Here is an 18,404-nt window from a genome sequence, read left to right on the forward strand (position 1 = left end):
CACCAATCCCCTGGCTCTGAGCCTTCCTGTTCTAGGGTTTCCCTTGGGGATCCCCCAGCTGGTGTCTCTCACCACTTCTCTTTGTCCAGCCAGTCCCTGGTGAGCTTGGGCCAGTAATGCACTCTCGGCCACACCAACCTCACAAAGTTTCTGTGAGGATAGAATGAGGTAGGGAACCATGTACACTGCCTTGAGCTGCTTGGAGGAAAGGCAGGGCATAAATGAAACTAGCTGTCCTGACATATATACATATACATACCCTGTTTCCCCGAAAATAAGACAGTGCCTTATATTAATTTTTGCTCCCAAAGATGCGCTAGGTCTTATTTTCAGGGGATGTCTTATTTTTCCATGAAGAAGAATACGATACACATATTCCGGGGAGGCCTTATGTTCGGGGAGGTCTTATTTTCGGGGGATGCCTTATATTACAGCGAGAGGCAAAACTGGAAGTAGGTCTTATTTTTGGGGGATGTCTTAGTTTCAGGGAAACAGGGTACATATATATGCATATACATATACATACACATACACACACACTCCATGAGGACTCTGCCCAACTTGCCCCTCACCCTAGTTGTAGTAAGTGAAAATTTTACCACTAGAGATGTATTTAGGAAGGGCGATGGAGGGGGTGAGGGGCATGGAAAAGGAAGTTATCTCCAGATCTCTGGTTCTCTCACAGTGTACTGTACCTCTGTTCAGGCAGGAGATCTGTCCCCTCGTAACCTCTCTCTGAATGCTTGCTGGCAGGGGATGTTGAATTTACTGGGGATTAAAAGAAGTAAGTCATGTGAACTCTGTGTAAATCAAGGCTGGTCCATGTGATTGAGCAGAAAGATACTTCAGATGGATTTCTGTTTGTTTTGAACCATTTCATGTAATTCTGTCTTCAGACAAATTCTTGGCAGCTTTCAATGTATCTGTTCTTTTGAGGAACCACATGTTTTGCATGAGCCAAGTTGCTTATGTAGATTACTGAGTTGCTTGACAGTGTTATGCTTAAATTGGACCCTGAAATGGAGAGAGATTTGCAAGTGGAAGCTCTCAAAGAATTGAGGGAGCGCCTGTGATGATGCCCTCCAATTTGTACACCTGTCTTTATTGCATTATTCTGTTGGTTATAAGCCAAGGTTCTTTTGTGGCTCTATGGATTATTTTACAGATTTCAAAAATATCACACGTGCTGCCTGAATCTGGATTTGGTCAGGTGGGATACAGAATAAATATAGGCACATGGTATCCTAAATTCAGAACAGCCTGGTTTCAGCCAGTATTTTCTATAATGGCAAAAGTGTTTAGCACGCCTAAATTGTATAGAATAGAAGCAGAGTTCAGAACTGGTCTGATAAAAATTGCTATCTAATTAACACTGCTGTTGAATGACATAAATATGGATACCATCAGAACCCATCCTGCTGTACAATCTATATTAGGTTCTCCATATCTCCATCATCAGCAGATCTATGTCTGAAATTAAAAGTAACCTCTGGAGGTTATAGCAGAAATTAATGAGACTTGTGCCTTCATTTCTGCAGAAACAGATCTTAACTTGGGTGTGTACAAATATTACCAAGGAAAAGATTGGCTCAGGGTTTCTTTTTCCTTATGTACAGCCAAAGTGCAAAGTTCATTATTCCTTGCCAACTCATTAAACAGTGATAGTGAGGCTTTACTTCATCCTTCCTTTATCATAGGGGAGCAATTGAGAATTCGTCATCCCAAATGAGCTTAGATTTTGCATTCTAATGTGCCTGAAATTGTATTCTATTGTATTGTATTCTAATGTGCCTGAAATTGGAGGAATGTTGTTCTATTTGTGACTCACGGTGTAAGTCGCTAACTGTAAAACCAAGTTACAAAACTCTTAGAAACACTAGGAGATTGCATCCACCACCTTTTGAAACCAGCAGGGGGTTTTGCCGTTGACTTGCACGAGAGCTGGCTCCCTCCTTAGGTGAGCATCAAGTTTAAATTAAAGCAAATGCTTCCCATCATGTTGAAAAGGATCAGGATTTTTTTAAAAGCATCTCCTCTGAAAGGAGATCAGATAAATTCCCGTTTGCTCGCCTCGTCAAATGCAGCTTTAGAAGTCTGTAATTTCAGCATCTCTTCTGCTTAAGGCAATTGCTGATCAAAGTGCAGCTTTTTTGGTTATTTATAAATATCTTATCAAGACAGATGTAGAGCTCCTCGAGGGCAGGGTGGGAGGGGCTGGGATTGACTTGTAAGGTGGAAAGCAAGGCTGAAGGGGAAGTGTGAAGTTTAACTGTTTTCCAGGGCAGTAATTAAATCCAATTGAAATTCGTTGTAAGACGAAACCATTAGGTAGTTGGAAAACTATGGACCATGCCAAGGGCTTGAGCTTATTCAGCACCAGATTGCACATATATCATGATGACCTAGACCAGGGGTAGCACCAAGTTTCAGGGGACTCTGGGCATAGTGCACTCATTGGGCCCCTCTCCACAGTAGTGCCAATCTTAGCTGACTGTACCTGGTGGGTAGGACTTGCTCACACAGCCATTTCAGTTACCCCACAATGCAGTACCCACAGCATGTACACCCAGTGAGTGACCTCATCACTCCTTTTAACACTGCTGGAAGGGTGGTAGCAACAGCACAGCAGTGCCAGGCCTGCAGAGCTAAACTTGCTGCTGCTGCCATTGAAAGTTTCCCACAATGCAGTGCCCACTGTGTGCGCATTGTAGGCATTGCATTGTGGGGAAATCAAAATGGTGGCAGCACCAGTGAGTACAAATATACAGAACTAGCACTCATGTTGGTGATGAGAAACACAGAAAAGAGTGATGCAATGAAAATTAAGGAGCTGTAATAATAACTGTTATGATAGCTGTGTTTGTTTACCCCTTTAAGCTCTGCAGTTTAGGAGTTACACCCTGTCCAATATTGAAAACAAGATCTTGAACCCCTTCCCCACCAGCACTCCAGCTGTTTGCTCAGCTGTTTCCCCATTTATGTAGTAAACACAGCGTATTTGTTTTATTTATTTAAGTTATTTATACCGTAACCTGCTTTCCAAACTGGCTGAAGGGTTGATGTAGTCACAGATGTTCTAAAGCTCCAATATCTAGTAGTTCCAACAAACACAGAAGCTCCAGAAAAGTTGGTATTACTTACCAGCTTGTAGACGTTTTAGCAAATAGCAACTTCAGACTTTCAAACTGTGTTTCAGCTGTGGGGAGAGCTATGGATAATTATGTCTGGATGCTGCAAGCACTCATTTTGGTTTGGCAAGATGCACTGCTAAATGTGGATGTAAGCCAGTGCTTTCTAGAGTAATAGAGGAGGAATAAACTGCGAAATTAAGCTTTCTGGCCTATGTAAAAAGTATGCATGAGGAATATGCATGTCAGATGGAAAGTGGCTTTCTAGGTCTGCTAACTTTTTTAAAAACACACACACACACACACACAGAGGATATTATACTTTCTGCTTTCATGCCTAATCTTGAAACTTAAGCCATGGAAAGCCGTAAAATGGACAAGGGTTCCTATGATCATTCCTTGATAGTCCCTACTTATTTCCAGAAACCTATGGGGCAGACTATCAGAACTATATTTCTTTTCACCGTGTTCTCTACCCCGCCCACCCCCTCAAACTATTTGGTTTGTTCTACAAAGAGAAAAGGCTTAGTAGTAGAGCCCATGCTTCGCAATTAAAAGGGGCCAGTTCAATCTTTGGCATCTCCATATAAGACTTGGAAAAGACTTTTGTCTGAAACCCTGGAGATACGCTTCCAGACAACACTAAGTAGATGGGCCTAATGGTCTGATTTGGTATAAAACAGATTCCTGTATTCTTAAAGTACATCACATGGAAAATTACAAGGAATCCAGATAGCATTTTTGTCTTCATCAACATAAGCAGCATAAAACTTTTCTCACATTTTTGGATGGAAGTCACCTGGGAGATGTTAGGAAGTTTTTACCAGTAAGTCTGTGGTCTATGGAAGGAGTACTCCTTGAAAAGGGAGAATAGAGGCACTTTTGAGGTGGTAGGTGGTCCATCTGTCTTAGAACCCCAGAAAATGCCTAACCTGGCCACTCAGCCTTGAGGGGTGTCACATGTCTCTTGTGCAAGGTAAATTGCCTCTCTGAACTGTAAAAACTAAAACCCTGAAAGCACTCAGTAATGGCTGGGCAAAAAAGGATGAATTGATTCTTAATTTTTTAAAGAAATGCATTTAAAGCAAAATGGATATGTCACCAATAAAAATCAAAAATCTTGCTTGCACCAGAACCTTTCTTGCCAAGTTTCATGGGATGGTAATTTTGCAGCTGAGCTATAAACTTTTCTAAGGAAAAAAATCATGTGTCCTTAAGTGGAAACCCTGACTAACTCTGTAACTACATGGTATTACGAACAGAGACACTGTAATTACTCCCCACATGATTTTACTGAGACCTGTTCATGCTACAACTTGTGCATTCCCCACCCCCCCAACCCGGTTTGATGGTTTGGAGAGCATGTTTTATTATGTGGTCTTCTTCTCTTTGTTCATTTGACTTCTGGCACACAGATTTCAATAAGTATTTTTCTGATGGGAGCAGTGCAGACTGCTATGATTAACCACAAAATGATTGTGCAAGTTGTTTGTCAAAGTTATATATAGGATCCCACAGAATCCCAGCACTAATTTTGCAAAACGACCAAAGCTAGTAAGATTTCCTGGTCATATGTTGATGCTTTTCCATACAGAATAGCTAGCTCCTGCTCTGTCTTAAGACTCAGCACATTTTCATTAAGTTTGGAAATGGCTGTTTCCTAAAATAACTTCTTTTTGGGGAGGAATGTAATCTTGAGTTTTAAATATTCTGTACTAGCTTCTAACTGAGCAGAAACCAATATAGAGGCTTTGGCCTATGCCAATCTTTTTGGGAACATAGTGAAATTGTTACGTGCCCCATTTATTGGAGAAGCCTTCCTACTCTTTAATGCCTTACCTGCGACCCTGCCTACTGTGTTTAGATTTAGGAAACCTAAGGTTGCCAGGGGGATAGCACAAAACATCAAGTAGCGACAGTAACCCTACCAGAAATTGGCAATATTTTATTTAGTTCCTTAACATCAGAGAGCCTCCTAGGTCATACGGAGGTATTACACTAGTGTGATTTGGGATCACTGTCTAGGAACCTTTACATATCCTGGGGTAGTTCAGCTGTATGACCTACATGTTTAAAATACCTTGTGAAATCAATTTGACATGCCACTTCCCAACTTGCACCCTGAACCCACGTGTAGTGAAATAACTAGTCAATGACTGAAGATATGTTTCTTGCTGCATAAGAGTCAGAAGAATGAACAGTATAGAAGAGATTTCCAAAATTTGTGTCTGTTTCTGACTTGGGGAGTACTTTGCTTGCCTTTGTTCTGAAGTTTCCTGCAGTTGTAGTCGTGCCATTACTCTGCAGTTACTGTTGCATTATGTTCTAAAAATATATTTTAAAAAATGCTTATGTACCCATTCGTTCTACCATTTTCAAGAACTGGTACATTTGAAATGGGTACACAAATGCTAAATCAATGCAAGTCTTGGTCCACATCGTGTCAACTTTTGTGACCCTTTGTCATGATGAGAATGATCCACAGGAGTTAGGTGATCAGGGCTTTCAATCTATCACAGTTGTAGCTCTGCCCCAGTTAGATCTCTTAGCTGAAGCGACTATTCTTGATAGTCCTCTAGTCCTCGTTCAATAGATGGTGACAGTTGCTGATTTATAGTGCATATTAGCTAAATTTAGTCCAAGGGGTCCACAGTTGGGACTGTCAACCCCCTCATTTCTCAGTCTCTTGCCCCACAGTCGCATTGGGCCCTGGAGGGGGTTGGAGTGTCTCCGAAAATCATCATGATAGCACAAGCAGAGCTCTGCTTCTTTCCTTCAGAGTAGGGGCAGGGTCACCAATGAGCATATACTTGGCTGGCTACGAAGGCTAGTCAAGGCTTGAGAATTCCTGATGTAGTCCTAGTGATAAATCCACTGTAATGGTTCTCCTTAAATAAATCCAGTTTCCCAATTAACTCTCGCATGCCAGAGTAAGGACTCTTTTGAGCCTTTTTTCCTGCATGCATTTTCAAAGCCGGGCAGTGTTAATGTTGACAGACTTTTTGTATGTTCAAGGGAAGATGAGAACATTTAGTAAAAAACAATTTAGGTGTGTTTGATTTTTATCCAGACTTGATGCAGCGCTTTACCTTGTTGTCCCAGTTCTATGATGAACACATTCAGCATGCGTCCACTTTTAGGATACTCGCTGTTGCTGTCCTGCATTGCTCTTCACTTGTTACACATGCCTTGATGACTATGCAAGGAGCAGGATATGCCGGGGTTGAGAGTTCTCTTCCTCTGTCAGTGTCATCAGTTGCCTATCACTAAAGTTTAATGGGAGTTAAGAGCATGCAGGAGGATGATCTCTCAGTTCTAGACTAATGAAAGAAGTGAGCAGAATAGCCCCAGAAACCCTTGTCGGGCAAATCAAAATATTTTATGTCAAGCTTGATCTGTGAATTGAAATAAGCTTTCTTCTGATTCCCGCTCTCTCCCACCCAACCCTGGCCCCAATTTCATGTACAGTGGTACCTCGGGTTACAGACGCTTTAGGTTACAGACGCTTCAGGTTACAGACTCCGCTAACCCAGAAATAGTACCTCGGGTTAAGAACTTTGCTTCAGGATGAGAACAGAAATCGTGCTCTGGTGGCGCAGCGGCAGCGGGAGGCCCCATTAGCTAAAGTGGTACCTCAGGTTAAGAACAGTTTCAGGTTAAGAACAGACCTCCAGAACGAATTAAGTTCTTAACCCGAGGTACCACTGCATGCAGATTTTAGGTGTGCTGATGGTTTGGGTGCAGAGGTTTGTCCAGCTATAAGCAGCCAAAGCAATGATCAGCTAGACTTTCAGAAGCATTCAATGATCCATGCCCATTTCCCCCCAGGTCCTGTACAGCAAATCACTTCCTCCAAAGGTCTGCCCATTGGTATCCAATTAGGTTGCTATTAAGTTTCCTATTCATAGCAACCTCTCAGAACATGATCCATAAAAACACAGCACAAAAACGCTGGGGAGCTACTAAGTTGCTGTGAATCGAACATTGCACTTTGATACCCTGATGTAAACTAGGAGTGGCTAACTTGTGGCCCTCAAGTGGTTGTTTGACTCAGGCCTCCATAACCCCCTGCCAGCATGCCCAGTCATTGGGAATGATGGAAGTTGTAGTCCCAAAATCATCTGGAGGGCCCCAGGTTCCTCACCCCCATCTAAAACTGCAGTAGTGCAGCTGGACAGCCGCTGCTGCAGTTCAGATGCTCTTTGAAAATGCTGTGCTGTTTTTCTAGAAAAAGAGGTGCCGGAACTCACCATGAATGCCTCCCTTGTTCTCTTATGATGGCAATGAAGCCCACCTGAGAGGTATCACAACTGAGTTCCAGCTGAAAAGATGCTGTGGAAAATGCTAAAATTTGAAATCAGCCTTCCTTCCCAAGATACATTAACTACTGCCTTCTTTTTAGGTGTGACTAGTACAGTCTCGGGGATGCGGGTGGCGCTGTGGGTTAAACCACAGAGCCTAGGACTTACCGATCAGAAGGTTGGCGGTTTGAATCCCTGTGACAGGGCGAGCTCCCATTGCTCTGTCCCTGCTCCTGCCAACCTAGCAGTTCAAAAGCACGTCAAAAGTGTAAGTAGATAAATAGGTACCGCTCTGGCGGGAAGGTAAGCGACGTTTCCATGCGCTGCTCTGGTTCACCAGAAGTGGCTTAGTCATGCTGGCCACATGACCCAGAAGCTGTACGCCAGCTCCCTTGGTCAATAAGGCAAGATGAGCAGGCAACCCCAGAGTCATCCGCGACTGGACCTAATGGTCAGGGGTCCCTTTACCTTTAGTACAGTCTCAGGTGCAACTGGTACAGCCTTGCTTCAGCCTTTGTGTGCTTTAATGAGTCAAATTTCTCTAAAGGCCTGTCATGGGGGGGGGGGGGAGTGTTACAAGTCTCCAACTGAAGTTGGCTGAAACAGAGGGTACAGCTTTGGGTGGCTGCCCAGTTTGCTCTCAGGGGAATTTCCTACCTTGCAGGAGTGCCTGTTCAGTTTGATGGACTAGGCAAATGTAAGGCAGCTTGGGGGGTGTCTGAGTTTTTCTATAAGCTACCTTTACAACACGGCTTAGATTTTTGCAGAAAATTGTGTTCCAGCTCATCTTGAATTAATGGCTCCTTTTGGAATGCCATGTGTCAGATCATCTGCTTCTGGAGAAGAAAATGTGGCTTTATTACTGATGGATTTTCTTTGCTCTCCAGGGAAATGCAGGTGATGCGTTTCTATCTGAATTCACGCTCCCAAATGCAAACCAAATGAACAAAATGTTACATTATGTGGGCAGAAGAACCCTATGGCTAAAAGGCTTGCTCCCCCTCCAGTTCCTCTGATCCTTTTGCTTTAATCCTTTCATTTTACTGTTCTCAAAATATTTCATTGCAATTGGCATAGCTATTTTGCTTAGTCAGCTGTGGCCTTGGAGATGGAAATAGTTGCCCTGCCCCAAGGATCATTGACTGTTAATCATTGTGAGACTCTGGCTACAATCCCAGTGTGAAAGCCGCTACTAGTCTGGGCGATTGCATGCTTCTGAGCAGCAAAGGAAGACACCCCCTCCCCACCCTCCACCCCAGTTTCCTTATTAGAGTGCCTTTTCAGCAAAGGAGGAATGACAAAATAAAGCCAAATGATCTGAGAAAGCAGAACCAAGAGCGCAGTTAATATTTCGTCGGCCAGCTACGAAATGACAGGGAACCACCACCATTATGGGGTCAGATCAAAAATTAAAAGATGTCTTTGAAGACAATTTCCTCCTTATATTGCGCAATGAATTTGAATTGCAAAGAGAAAATATGAAAACTTTGCCTTCCTCTCGAGTTGAAATGCTGCAATACCAAATGTCACAGATACCCTTGAATAAGTAGAATAAGTATTGAATTTTTTGAAAGAGTTGATGCTGTGATTCAGGCTGTCTAGAAATACTAGTTTGTAGATTGATTGCTAATCCAATTAATAGTAGCAACTAGCTGATGCGCAGGTCCTTTTGGACCTGGAAGAGGGTGGAATGGGGCGTGGTATGAATGGTCACTTCCTGTACTCTTCAGCCTGTATCACCACCATCCATATTCCCCACTCCCCAAGAAAAATATCTTGTTTCAGTGTACTTGTTTCAGTGTAGCCTTCCATATGTTGTTAGACTGGAACTCCCTTCAGCCTCAGCCAGCATGGCGAGTTGTATGGTATGATGAGAATTGGAGTCCAACAACATTTGGAGGGCCACGGGCCCCCAACCCCTGGCGTAGTTTAGTAGCTAAATTTACTGGATTGCTGATGTCACCTAGGGTGGGTAGAATTTGTCAAGTATTCATTGAAGGGTTTTGTACATTATAATTACATAAATAGCTTCTCCTTCCTCTGATTGCAGGGGAGAATCTAGACTCTGAGGACAATATGTACCGTTACTGCTTTGTGTTTGGTGTTGTGGGGAGGGAAGGGGGGAGAGGAGGACAGAGCAAGAGCTTATGGTTCTCCAATGCTTGCCTGCTGCTTTCAAAAGGGACTATATGCAGCAGTGAGTCTTGCAGCCTGGTCTTCCTGCTGTGGATCAGAGAAAAGGGATTCAAGGCAGGTGTAAGCTATTACCTTGTAGTTGCCAAGTATTGAATGCTTATCTATCCAGCCAATCTGAAATATCACTGGCAATATTTTCTCCAGCTCCGCAGTTTACACAGTGAGTTACAGACCAAGGCAGATTCATCACTTCCAAGAAAAAGAGCCCTAAAGGCACTTGGTTGTGAGAAGTATGCACTTGGAGGAGCGTGTGCAGATTCCAATGGCAGCCTCCCCACTTGCAGGGCTGCCTGGGTTTCAAAACAGACAAGATGAGGCACGATTTTCCCAGCTGTTCTATAAAAGCACCCGCAGGATTGTGGCCATCACAGCCAAATTACATGATGTGTGTTGACTTTTGTAATTGGATTATTTTAGCGCATGGTTAGACAAGATATGTTTTGGGTGCCTTTATTTTAACCGAGTGAATCCCTACAGTATCAGCAAGTGAAGAGGAGGAGGAAACTGAGGTGTGTTTGCAGATGTACATCTCTGGTTCCTGAATGTCTTTAAGGTTGCTCTGAAAGGAGTGGGTTAGCAATCCTTGAAATCTGGAATGTTTCCAGATTAGGTGCTTATTGTGGGATGGGTGCTCTTTAAGAACCCATTTTTATTTTTATTTTTGCAGCACCAGCACAATTCCATTGGCATAAAAATGCCTGCCTGTATCTCTTCCCCACCCCATTTAATCCAGATTTACCCTTTCCGGGGGAAATCTGGTAAACTGAGAAAAACCCTGTTGCCAACAACCTGTTAGCATGGCAAATAGGTCATTCAGTTATTGCAAAGTCCCCATCTGGAATCATCCACGGTTAAATACCGTATTTTTCGCTCTATAAGACGCACCAGACCACAAGACGCACCTAGTTTTTGGAGGAGGAAAACAAGGGGGGAAAATATTCTGAATCTCAGAAGCCAGAACAGCAAGAGGGATCGCTGCGCAGCGAAAGCAGCAATCCCTCTTGCTGTTCTGGCTTCTGGGATAGCTGTGCAGCCTGCATTCGCTCCATAAGACGCACACACATTTCCCCTTGCTTTTTAGGAGGGAAAAAGTGAGTCTTATAGAGCAAAAAATACGGTAACTGTGCCATGCCCCCCCTTCCTCCCTCTCTCACACACACTCACACTTAGAAATGCCTTGTACATGAACTACTATAACAAGCCACATTTGTCTCTCTTGTTTTCAGGGGAACACTTGAGAATTTGTCCACAAGGCTACACTTGCTGCACCAGTGAGATGGAGGAGAACTTTGCCAACAAGAGTCGGCATGAATTTGAAGGCATGTTGAAGGAGGCCACACGCTCGGTGCAAGTAATCTTAACAGCCCAGTACAAGAACTTTGATGGTAAGTAATGCAAAACGTTTACCGGTTGGTCCAGTTTGGAAAACAAGGTGCCGTCACTTTGTGGTGTTATACCCCTTGCTTGCTCCTGTTTCCCCTCTCCTCCTGCCTGCAGCTGGGCAGAGGACTTTGCCAGAGTTTAGTTTCACTTTCAAGGAATCCCCACTTAGTGCTGTGTTCAAATTGGATGTCCTGACTTTGGCTTGTTCAATGGTTTTGAAACCAGCTTATTATGAAACGATCAGAATTTGTTTTAAACCAGGATTCCTGCTTTGAAAATAATGCTAAACTGAGTTGTTTTTAAGTAAAATTGAATCCAGACAAATTCCTCTCATCCACACAGTGGGAGGCAGGAGCTTTGCAAACCTGGTTTGGGGATTGTACAGGCTCCTCCCCATAGTGCTAAACCATGGTTTTCTGTTATCTGCTGTTGTTGTTATTTCACAGGTATGTCAAAAGAGTACTGGAAAGTGTATCTTTTGTTGAAAAACGGTCTTCAGTCACTGAAATCACTAGTTAATTCAATATATTTGCTTGAACTGACTTTTTCCTCTATTTATAACGTACAGCCCTCAAACAGAGCCTATCTCTTGTCTTTAATGTAATTAAAAGCAGAATTTACTATATAATAAACGACAAGCCAACAGAGATCGCCTGATAGGGTTGTACATTGTTAGATAATTAACTTCCCCACCCCCCAATGAAATACTTGCTTCTATCTTAAAACTACTGACTGGAGTTGCATGTTTTCCTTATCTGTGTTTTTGCCAGCAGTTTAGGAATATTATTTTTATTTCTCTAGGACGCATTTTATCTTGGTCCTGAAGCAATGTATGTGTTCAATTAAACAAACACATTATCAAACTATAACATATAAATCACTGCTTCTCTGTGGCAGCCATAACCTCAGTGGATGCTTTAGGCTTGTAAAGATGTTCCCTTCTCCCATCACATCTTTTTCAGTTTCCTTAAGTAGTGCCGCAATTAGTGTTTGGTATTTGATTTAAGTAAGATTATTTTGAAGTTACTCATGGTCTGATTTTTCTAGGACTAACTTGTTTAAAGTTGTACTTCTGCTTTTTCAGTTTGCTAAATATTTCAGATAGGAAAAAGATGATACTGTTAGGTAAACTGTGGAACAGAAATCTGGGGTGTCAAGACAAATATGTGTATAACCTGTAGAATTCCCCACTGTCTTATGTTAAACACTACATTCAAACATGTCATCTGGGCTGTGTTCATGCATAACAAAAAGCCAGACTGGTTTGGCATTGCCCATGCATACCTCTCCTGGAGTGATAGGCATAAACAAACCAAGAAGCCCTGGTTTTGCATCACACCTGAACCAGGGCCTGCAATTTATTGCTTCCTACCAAGCCATGGTCAGCAAACCAACAAACCATGGTTTCAGGTTAGTTTGTTGGGCAGCAACAAACCACAATCCTTTGTTTGGACATAAAGCAGAACCAGGGCTTCCTGACTGTTTATCCTACTTACTTCAGAAGAGGAGCAAAGGGGGAACAATCTGTCTGAACCATCGTTCTTGGTTAAATTTTAAAGCAATAATTAAGAACCTAAAGCAATTTAACACCAAATTGTGATATTATTTAACAACATTTGACTTTGCTAAATCAACTGACAGGGCACACAATGAGAAAATACAGCATGACAACATGAATTTGCTTTCTTTAAAAATACACATAGTTTGTCTCTTTCACTGATACTCCTATTAGTTCTCTGGTAAATGAACCAAGGAAGAAAACTAGCAAGAAAACGAGTTGCTGTGTGCTCATGTGGCTTTAGTAAAATCAGTGTCAAAAGAAATTCTTTGCAAGTATCTTCTTAATTGGAAAAAATAACTACCATTCTATTTATATACATGGGAGACAGACAGAGTGGCTTGCTCTGATGTCGCTACAACTGTGTTTTATCTTGTTGTTGAGGTTACATTTACATTGCTGTGATTAAAAATGGTGAATTAAGAGCCTCTCATCGTCGAAGGACTTATTTGTTCATTCTCAATACACACACGCATGCGGCCTTTGATTCACCTCTTAAATGTATAAACAAATTGGAAGGCGAAATTGGATCAGGCCATTGTCATCCCAGAACAGTTGCTTGTATAAACAAGCCTTATGTAAGGATAGTCGGACAAAATGCTCAGCTGGTTCTTGCCACAGCAGCATCTTTAAAACAACTTACTGGATCATGTTTAGTGATTCCGATATAGAAGGTGCCATATTGGCCAAGAAGCCATTAGTTGGTTCCACATCTCCATTACCACCCTTTTCTTGCTACGTGGATCATGGCATCATTGATAGCATTAGAGACACAATCCCACAAAATGTTTCAAAGGGTTCATTGCCACCAGCATTAATATATACTGTAGGAGCCAACATGAGTTTTGGGGCTTCTTGGGGAATAAATAAAAAAGAAGTCAAGGGTTAAAGGCCTTTCATATATCTGGTACCTCCCAAGCAGGGACACAGGTGGCGCTGCGGTCTCAACCACTGAGCCTCTTGGACTTGCTGATCCAAAGGTTGGTGGTTCAGATCCCCGTGAAGGAGTGAGCTCCCATTGCTCTGTTCCAGCTCCTGCCAACCTAGCAGTTCAAAAGCACGCTAGTGCAAGTAGATAAATATGTACTGCTGTGGCAGGAAGGTAAACAACGTTTCCTTGCACTCTTGTTTCCGTCACGGTGTTCCGTTGCGCTAGAAGCAATTTAGTCATGCTGGCCACATGACGGAAAGCTGTCTGTGGACAAACGCCGGCTCCCTTGGCCTGAAAGTGAGATGAGCGCTGCAACCTCACAGTCGCCTTTGACTGGACGTAACCGTCCAGGGGTCCTTTACCTTTACCTTTTTTAGCTCCCAAACAGTCATCTCTAGGAGTATGCAGGGCTGCCAGTGGGATTGTAGGTTGGATAGAATCCTACAGATATACCTGTTTTTGAACTAGCCATTTCTCATTGTGGTTGGTCTAAAATCCTAAATGTTGCTCAAGTGGTATGGCCAGAGCAGAGCCACACTGAGAGTTCAGTACCCTCCAGCTATCCAATTAGATTGATTTTCTTCTTTGCCTAGCCACAGTTCTGTCTTAATCATACCTTCTACCGGCAATCTGAAATATTTAACTTATCTGCAATAGTGATACTGGGAATTCCCAGTGCTTTTAGTACTCGGTTTGATTGATTTACATCCTGCTCTTTCCTATTGGCTCCGAGCAGCTTACAGCAGTTTTTCTAAATGTTATTAGTTTTGTCCCCAAGGGGCTCTCAATCTAAGGAAATCAAATGGTTTGGAGGATAAAAGGAGCCAACTTGGGGGGGGGGGGAATGCCACTGTAAATATAAAAAACTGGGTGTGTGCTTTTAAATTTCAAATAACCACATCAAAAAGCCATTCAAAGAACAATGCTTTTTCAGGCAGTCATCTGCTAAATGTCTGTTCATTAAAGAGGTGAAAGAATAAAAAGACTGTAGCTCAGTGGTAGATCATCTACTTTTGCTGAAAGTCTAGGTTCAGAAATAAGCTAGAGGGACCAATGGCCTGAGTCAGTATAAGGAGGCTTCCTACGAGGCAGTGCTGTAGAGAGGGGATCCCAGCTGTTGTGGCGATGGTATTTCTGCCCAGGATGGTAGATATTCCCTCCCAGATCCTGGAATACTCATCTTCAGCAGCTGCGCAGTCTGGCAGTCTTGACTATTGGAAAAGTGTGACAGGTTGGGATGGAGTAGACAGGCAGCTGAACTCAGTTCCCCCTACAGAGTCACCATAAGTATTCTGGACCCCCCAAAAGTGGCAAAGCACCACTTTTTTCTCTCTGAGTGATTCCATAACTTATCAAAAAGTGATAGGGTGTGCCCTCTGCTGGTTGTTAGCCAGACTTTACTACTTCAGCTGTGCCATCTGCAGTTCAGTAGCCACAGAATTCTTAATTTTGCCTGCAGTTACTTGGAAGTAACTGTGCTTCCTTAAAAGAGTGCACAGAATTGTAACCCTAACTGTGGGTTGTCTTATATGGACCTTTGTCTGGGCACCTGTGTATAAGATGTTTTTGAAACAGCTTAATATTTGCAACGTGTTCATCAATAAAACTTCGTAATAGTTTGGTTTTGCTCCAAAATGTTAATGGAGCAAGTTAACAATATGACACATGCACAGAAGTGTAAAAAAATTGAGATCAACACAGAAGCTACGCACTAATGTCAACAGATAGTTCCTTCTCAAAGTGCTATTTAAGGCACTTTGAACATAACCCACAGGACTAAGGCTAAAATCTTAACCCCCTGCTCTATAAGGCATGGACGTAACACTAGGCACTGTTGGCCTCTGTAGAATCCTAAGTTGATCCATTTTCCAGCGGGGGGGTTGGGAGGGAGCTGATGAACTGTACCATTGAGTTAGGATAGCAAAAAATTACACACAGGCTGCGCCCCCACCCTTCTGCCTTGGCTGACATAAGCAAACAGGGTTTCAGGTGCTGAAGTTGATCGACTGCACTGTTGCTTCCAGCCAGGGTTTAGGATTACTCTTCCCGCTGTGGTTATTCCAGCAGTAGCCCTAAGACTTATACACCAAGGAGCTGTCGTACATGCCATGGCAACAAGCAATGAATGCAAAAGGAGTTTGTCAACAGGAAGTGACAACAAGGGGATCCACGTTGAACATAACAAGGCTGCCGTTATGACATTAATCAAAGCTCAGTTGTTGAGCTTCAGTATCTCCTCCCTCGCCCCATTTCTCTCCAGTCGTAATAATGTACTGTTTCGCTCTTCTCAAATACTTGGGTGCAGTTTAGTTACAAAGACCATATGACAGATGACCTTTATCCGAGAGTCGGGCATTTTCATTTTCAAAATTATTTGGTCCTTTAAAGGAAATGTTAGCGTGCAGTTTAAAAAATAATAATCCTGTTTTGTTTAAAAGCCCGGATAGTTTATAGACTAACAGTTTAGTTTATTTGTGAGCTATTTCGTTGCGAATAAATGTGGTTCTGTATTTTTAGCACACTGTCTGCAAAGTCATTTGGTGTCATCTAAAAGCCTTATTAGCTTTAAAGTTCCGAATGAATGTGTTAATAAACAAAGGGAGGGGAGGGGAGAACATCTGAAATCATGGCTATGGCATTTCATGTGGACAGTTCCATATTCTCTTAAAACTGAATCACTACTTCCAGACATTAAAAGGGAGATTATGCTGGAAGTTGTCACGAACTGAAGACTAACCATCTGACTATTAATAAATTAACAGTGTTTTCCGCCGCTCTTGCATCAGATTTCAAGTCCAAACAAATGCTGCTTTGTAAAAGGAATTCATTTACATTAGCATACCATTTTGGACACGCTACATTCTTTGCTGTAGCCCTTTTATGGAGGGATGCAGTGTAATTCCAGTAGTGTAGGCATGAAGGATTTAGGAATGAAATGATCAGTACAAAAATAAATGACTGTTGAGCTGACATTTCAGTGGACTGGAAGATAGGAGAATGGTTATTTCCCCCCCACATATTTCTATTTAAAGCAGAAGATAAGTGCATTAAATGTTATCTGTTGGAACAGATTAGATTGGTTTGGGCCAAGCTTCATAGAACTTGCTAAAACTGGCCACCAATGGCCTATTACTTATGACTGCTACGTACTCAGTACTCTTTGCTTTTAAATGAGCACATGAGTAGGAAAATCACATTGTGCCATGCCCTATACTTTCATGTATTGTCCAAAGTCACTGCCCTTTCATATCATAGGTACAACATGTATGTTGCTTTTTGTGCTTGTGAACGCAAATCCTTTGACACTGTTTGGGCAAGATGGTGTGCATATTGCAGCTGCTAGTGGAACAATTCTGCTAATGTTTATAGAGAAGATAGGGAGACAAAGCAAGAAAGATACAGAAGAAATCTTAAGGCCAGCCAGAACTGTGTGTTGTGGGAGAAGGAAGCTGGAAATTTGGAAGTGGGGCAGAACCTGTGACCCTCCAGATGTTGGTCATGCTGACTGGGGCTGATGGGAGAACCACAGGTTAACTACCTTTATTCCAGAGCTCAGCCAAGGAATAAGTGGGACAAACACTGTAAGCTGTAACAGAGATCTAAGGAATGGAGAGGTTAAGTCAAAGAAAGAAGAAGCCAAGGGGAAAGTTGATCTGAGGCATGGGATCTTGGAGGCAGAGGGTCTACACCCCAGTAGTAGGAAGGCAGAAGAGAATACATGCAGAAGAGAATCAGAGGGCCGGAACAAGGGTTGTTAGATAATTACAGTATTTGATTAAATTTTCCCTGATGTTTAAACTTAACAATTCAAGGAAAACAGAGCAGCTATAGAACTGCTGTTTTTGGCTCATTTGAATGTATTCATTATATTTTGTAGTACCCAACCTGATAATGTATTTGATGGGTGTGTAATAAATATACAGTCTAGACTAGCCTTACCCAACTTTATACAGTCCAGAAGTTTTGACCTATGACTCTCATCCTTGGCTGGGACTGGTGGGAGTTCTGGTCCAAAATATCTGGGTCACCTGATGTCATCACAACATCAAGTGATTGACTGGTGGGCGGGGCTTCCCACCTGTCATACTTTCTCCACTGGTGTGCATAGAGATAAGGATCCAACCGACTTCCAGGGTGGCGCCATCGGCAATGGCGGATTCCCTCTGAACTGGAGGGACCAGCTCCACAGGAATCGGGTCTTTTCTGCTACGGCGAAGCGGGGACCCATTCAAAAATCACAGGCGGATGAAGCCTGTGACCATGGGACTCGGCGGGCATCTTTAGCGCCCCCCCAACCCGCAAAGGAACCCACTAACGGGCTCCGGAGTGAAGAGGGGGAAGTGGCGCGGTGCTGAGAGTCAACTGCTTCTTCCGTGGAGCGAAGCCGCACAGCCGTTGCCGGAGAGCGCTGCCTTTTTCCTGGGACAATTTGGCTTTTAAAACAACCACCCGTGAGTACTTAAGTTTCGGACAATTGGACTCTAAACAAGGATTTGTGAGCAGAAAGGAAAACTGGACTTAAAAGTTTAATTTAATTTGGCACTGAAACGGGAAGGTCTAAACAGGAAGTCAGCCTTCCGTTTCTTTGTAGATAGATTAAAGCAAAGACACAGCAAACTAAAGTTCTGAAAATCGCTTCTAAAGGATTAACTTTCATCATTTAAAATTGTGGAACCCCCTTCGGAAGCAGGAGAAGAGGGGGGATTTTTTCTGGGCTGTTTAAACCTGCAGAAGTGAGTGTAAAGTAAAGTAACTTTCCACCATCTTGATCCTGGAGTGGGGTGTCAGGACTGACGTTCTTTGAAGCTCATTGACCAGAGACAAACGTTTTTGACAGATAGCTAAAGGAAGAGATACATAGTGATTCCATTGTTCCCCTTCGCATTTTAAAGGAACAAATATTGACA

General features: G+C 42.7%; 1 protein-coding gene across 1 annotated transcript in view; it reads left to right on the forward strand.

The window, feature by feature from the left end:
• GPC1 (glypican 1) overlaps nt 1–18,404 on the forward strand; it is a 200,088-nt gene that overhangs the window by 92,185 nt on the left and 89,499 nt on the right. The window contains exon 2 of the mRNA XM_081006931.1: nt 10,852–11,010. Within this exon, the coding sequence (XP_080863057.1) occupies nt 10,852–11,010 (159 nt within the window). The remainder of the gene's footprint in view (nt 1–10,851; nt 11,011–18,404) is intronic.

This window comes from Podarcis pityusensis (genome assembly GCF_964106645.2).
Source record: "Podarcis pityusensis genome assembly, chromosome: 5".
Classification (NCBI taxonomy): Eukaryota; Metazoa; Chordata; class Lepidosauria; order Squamata; family Lacertidae; genus Podarcis; species Podarcis pityusensis.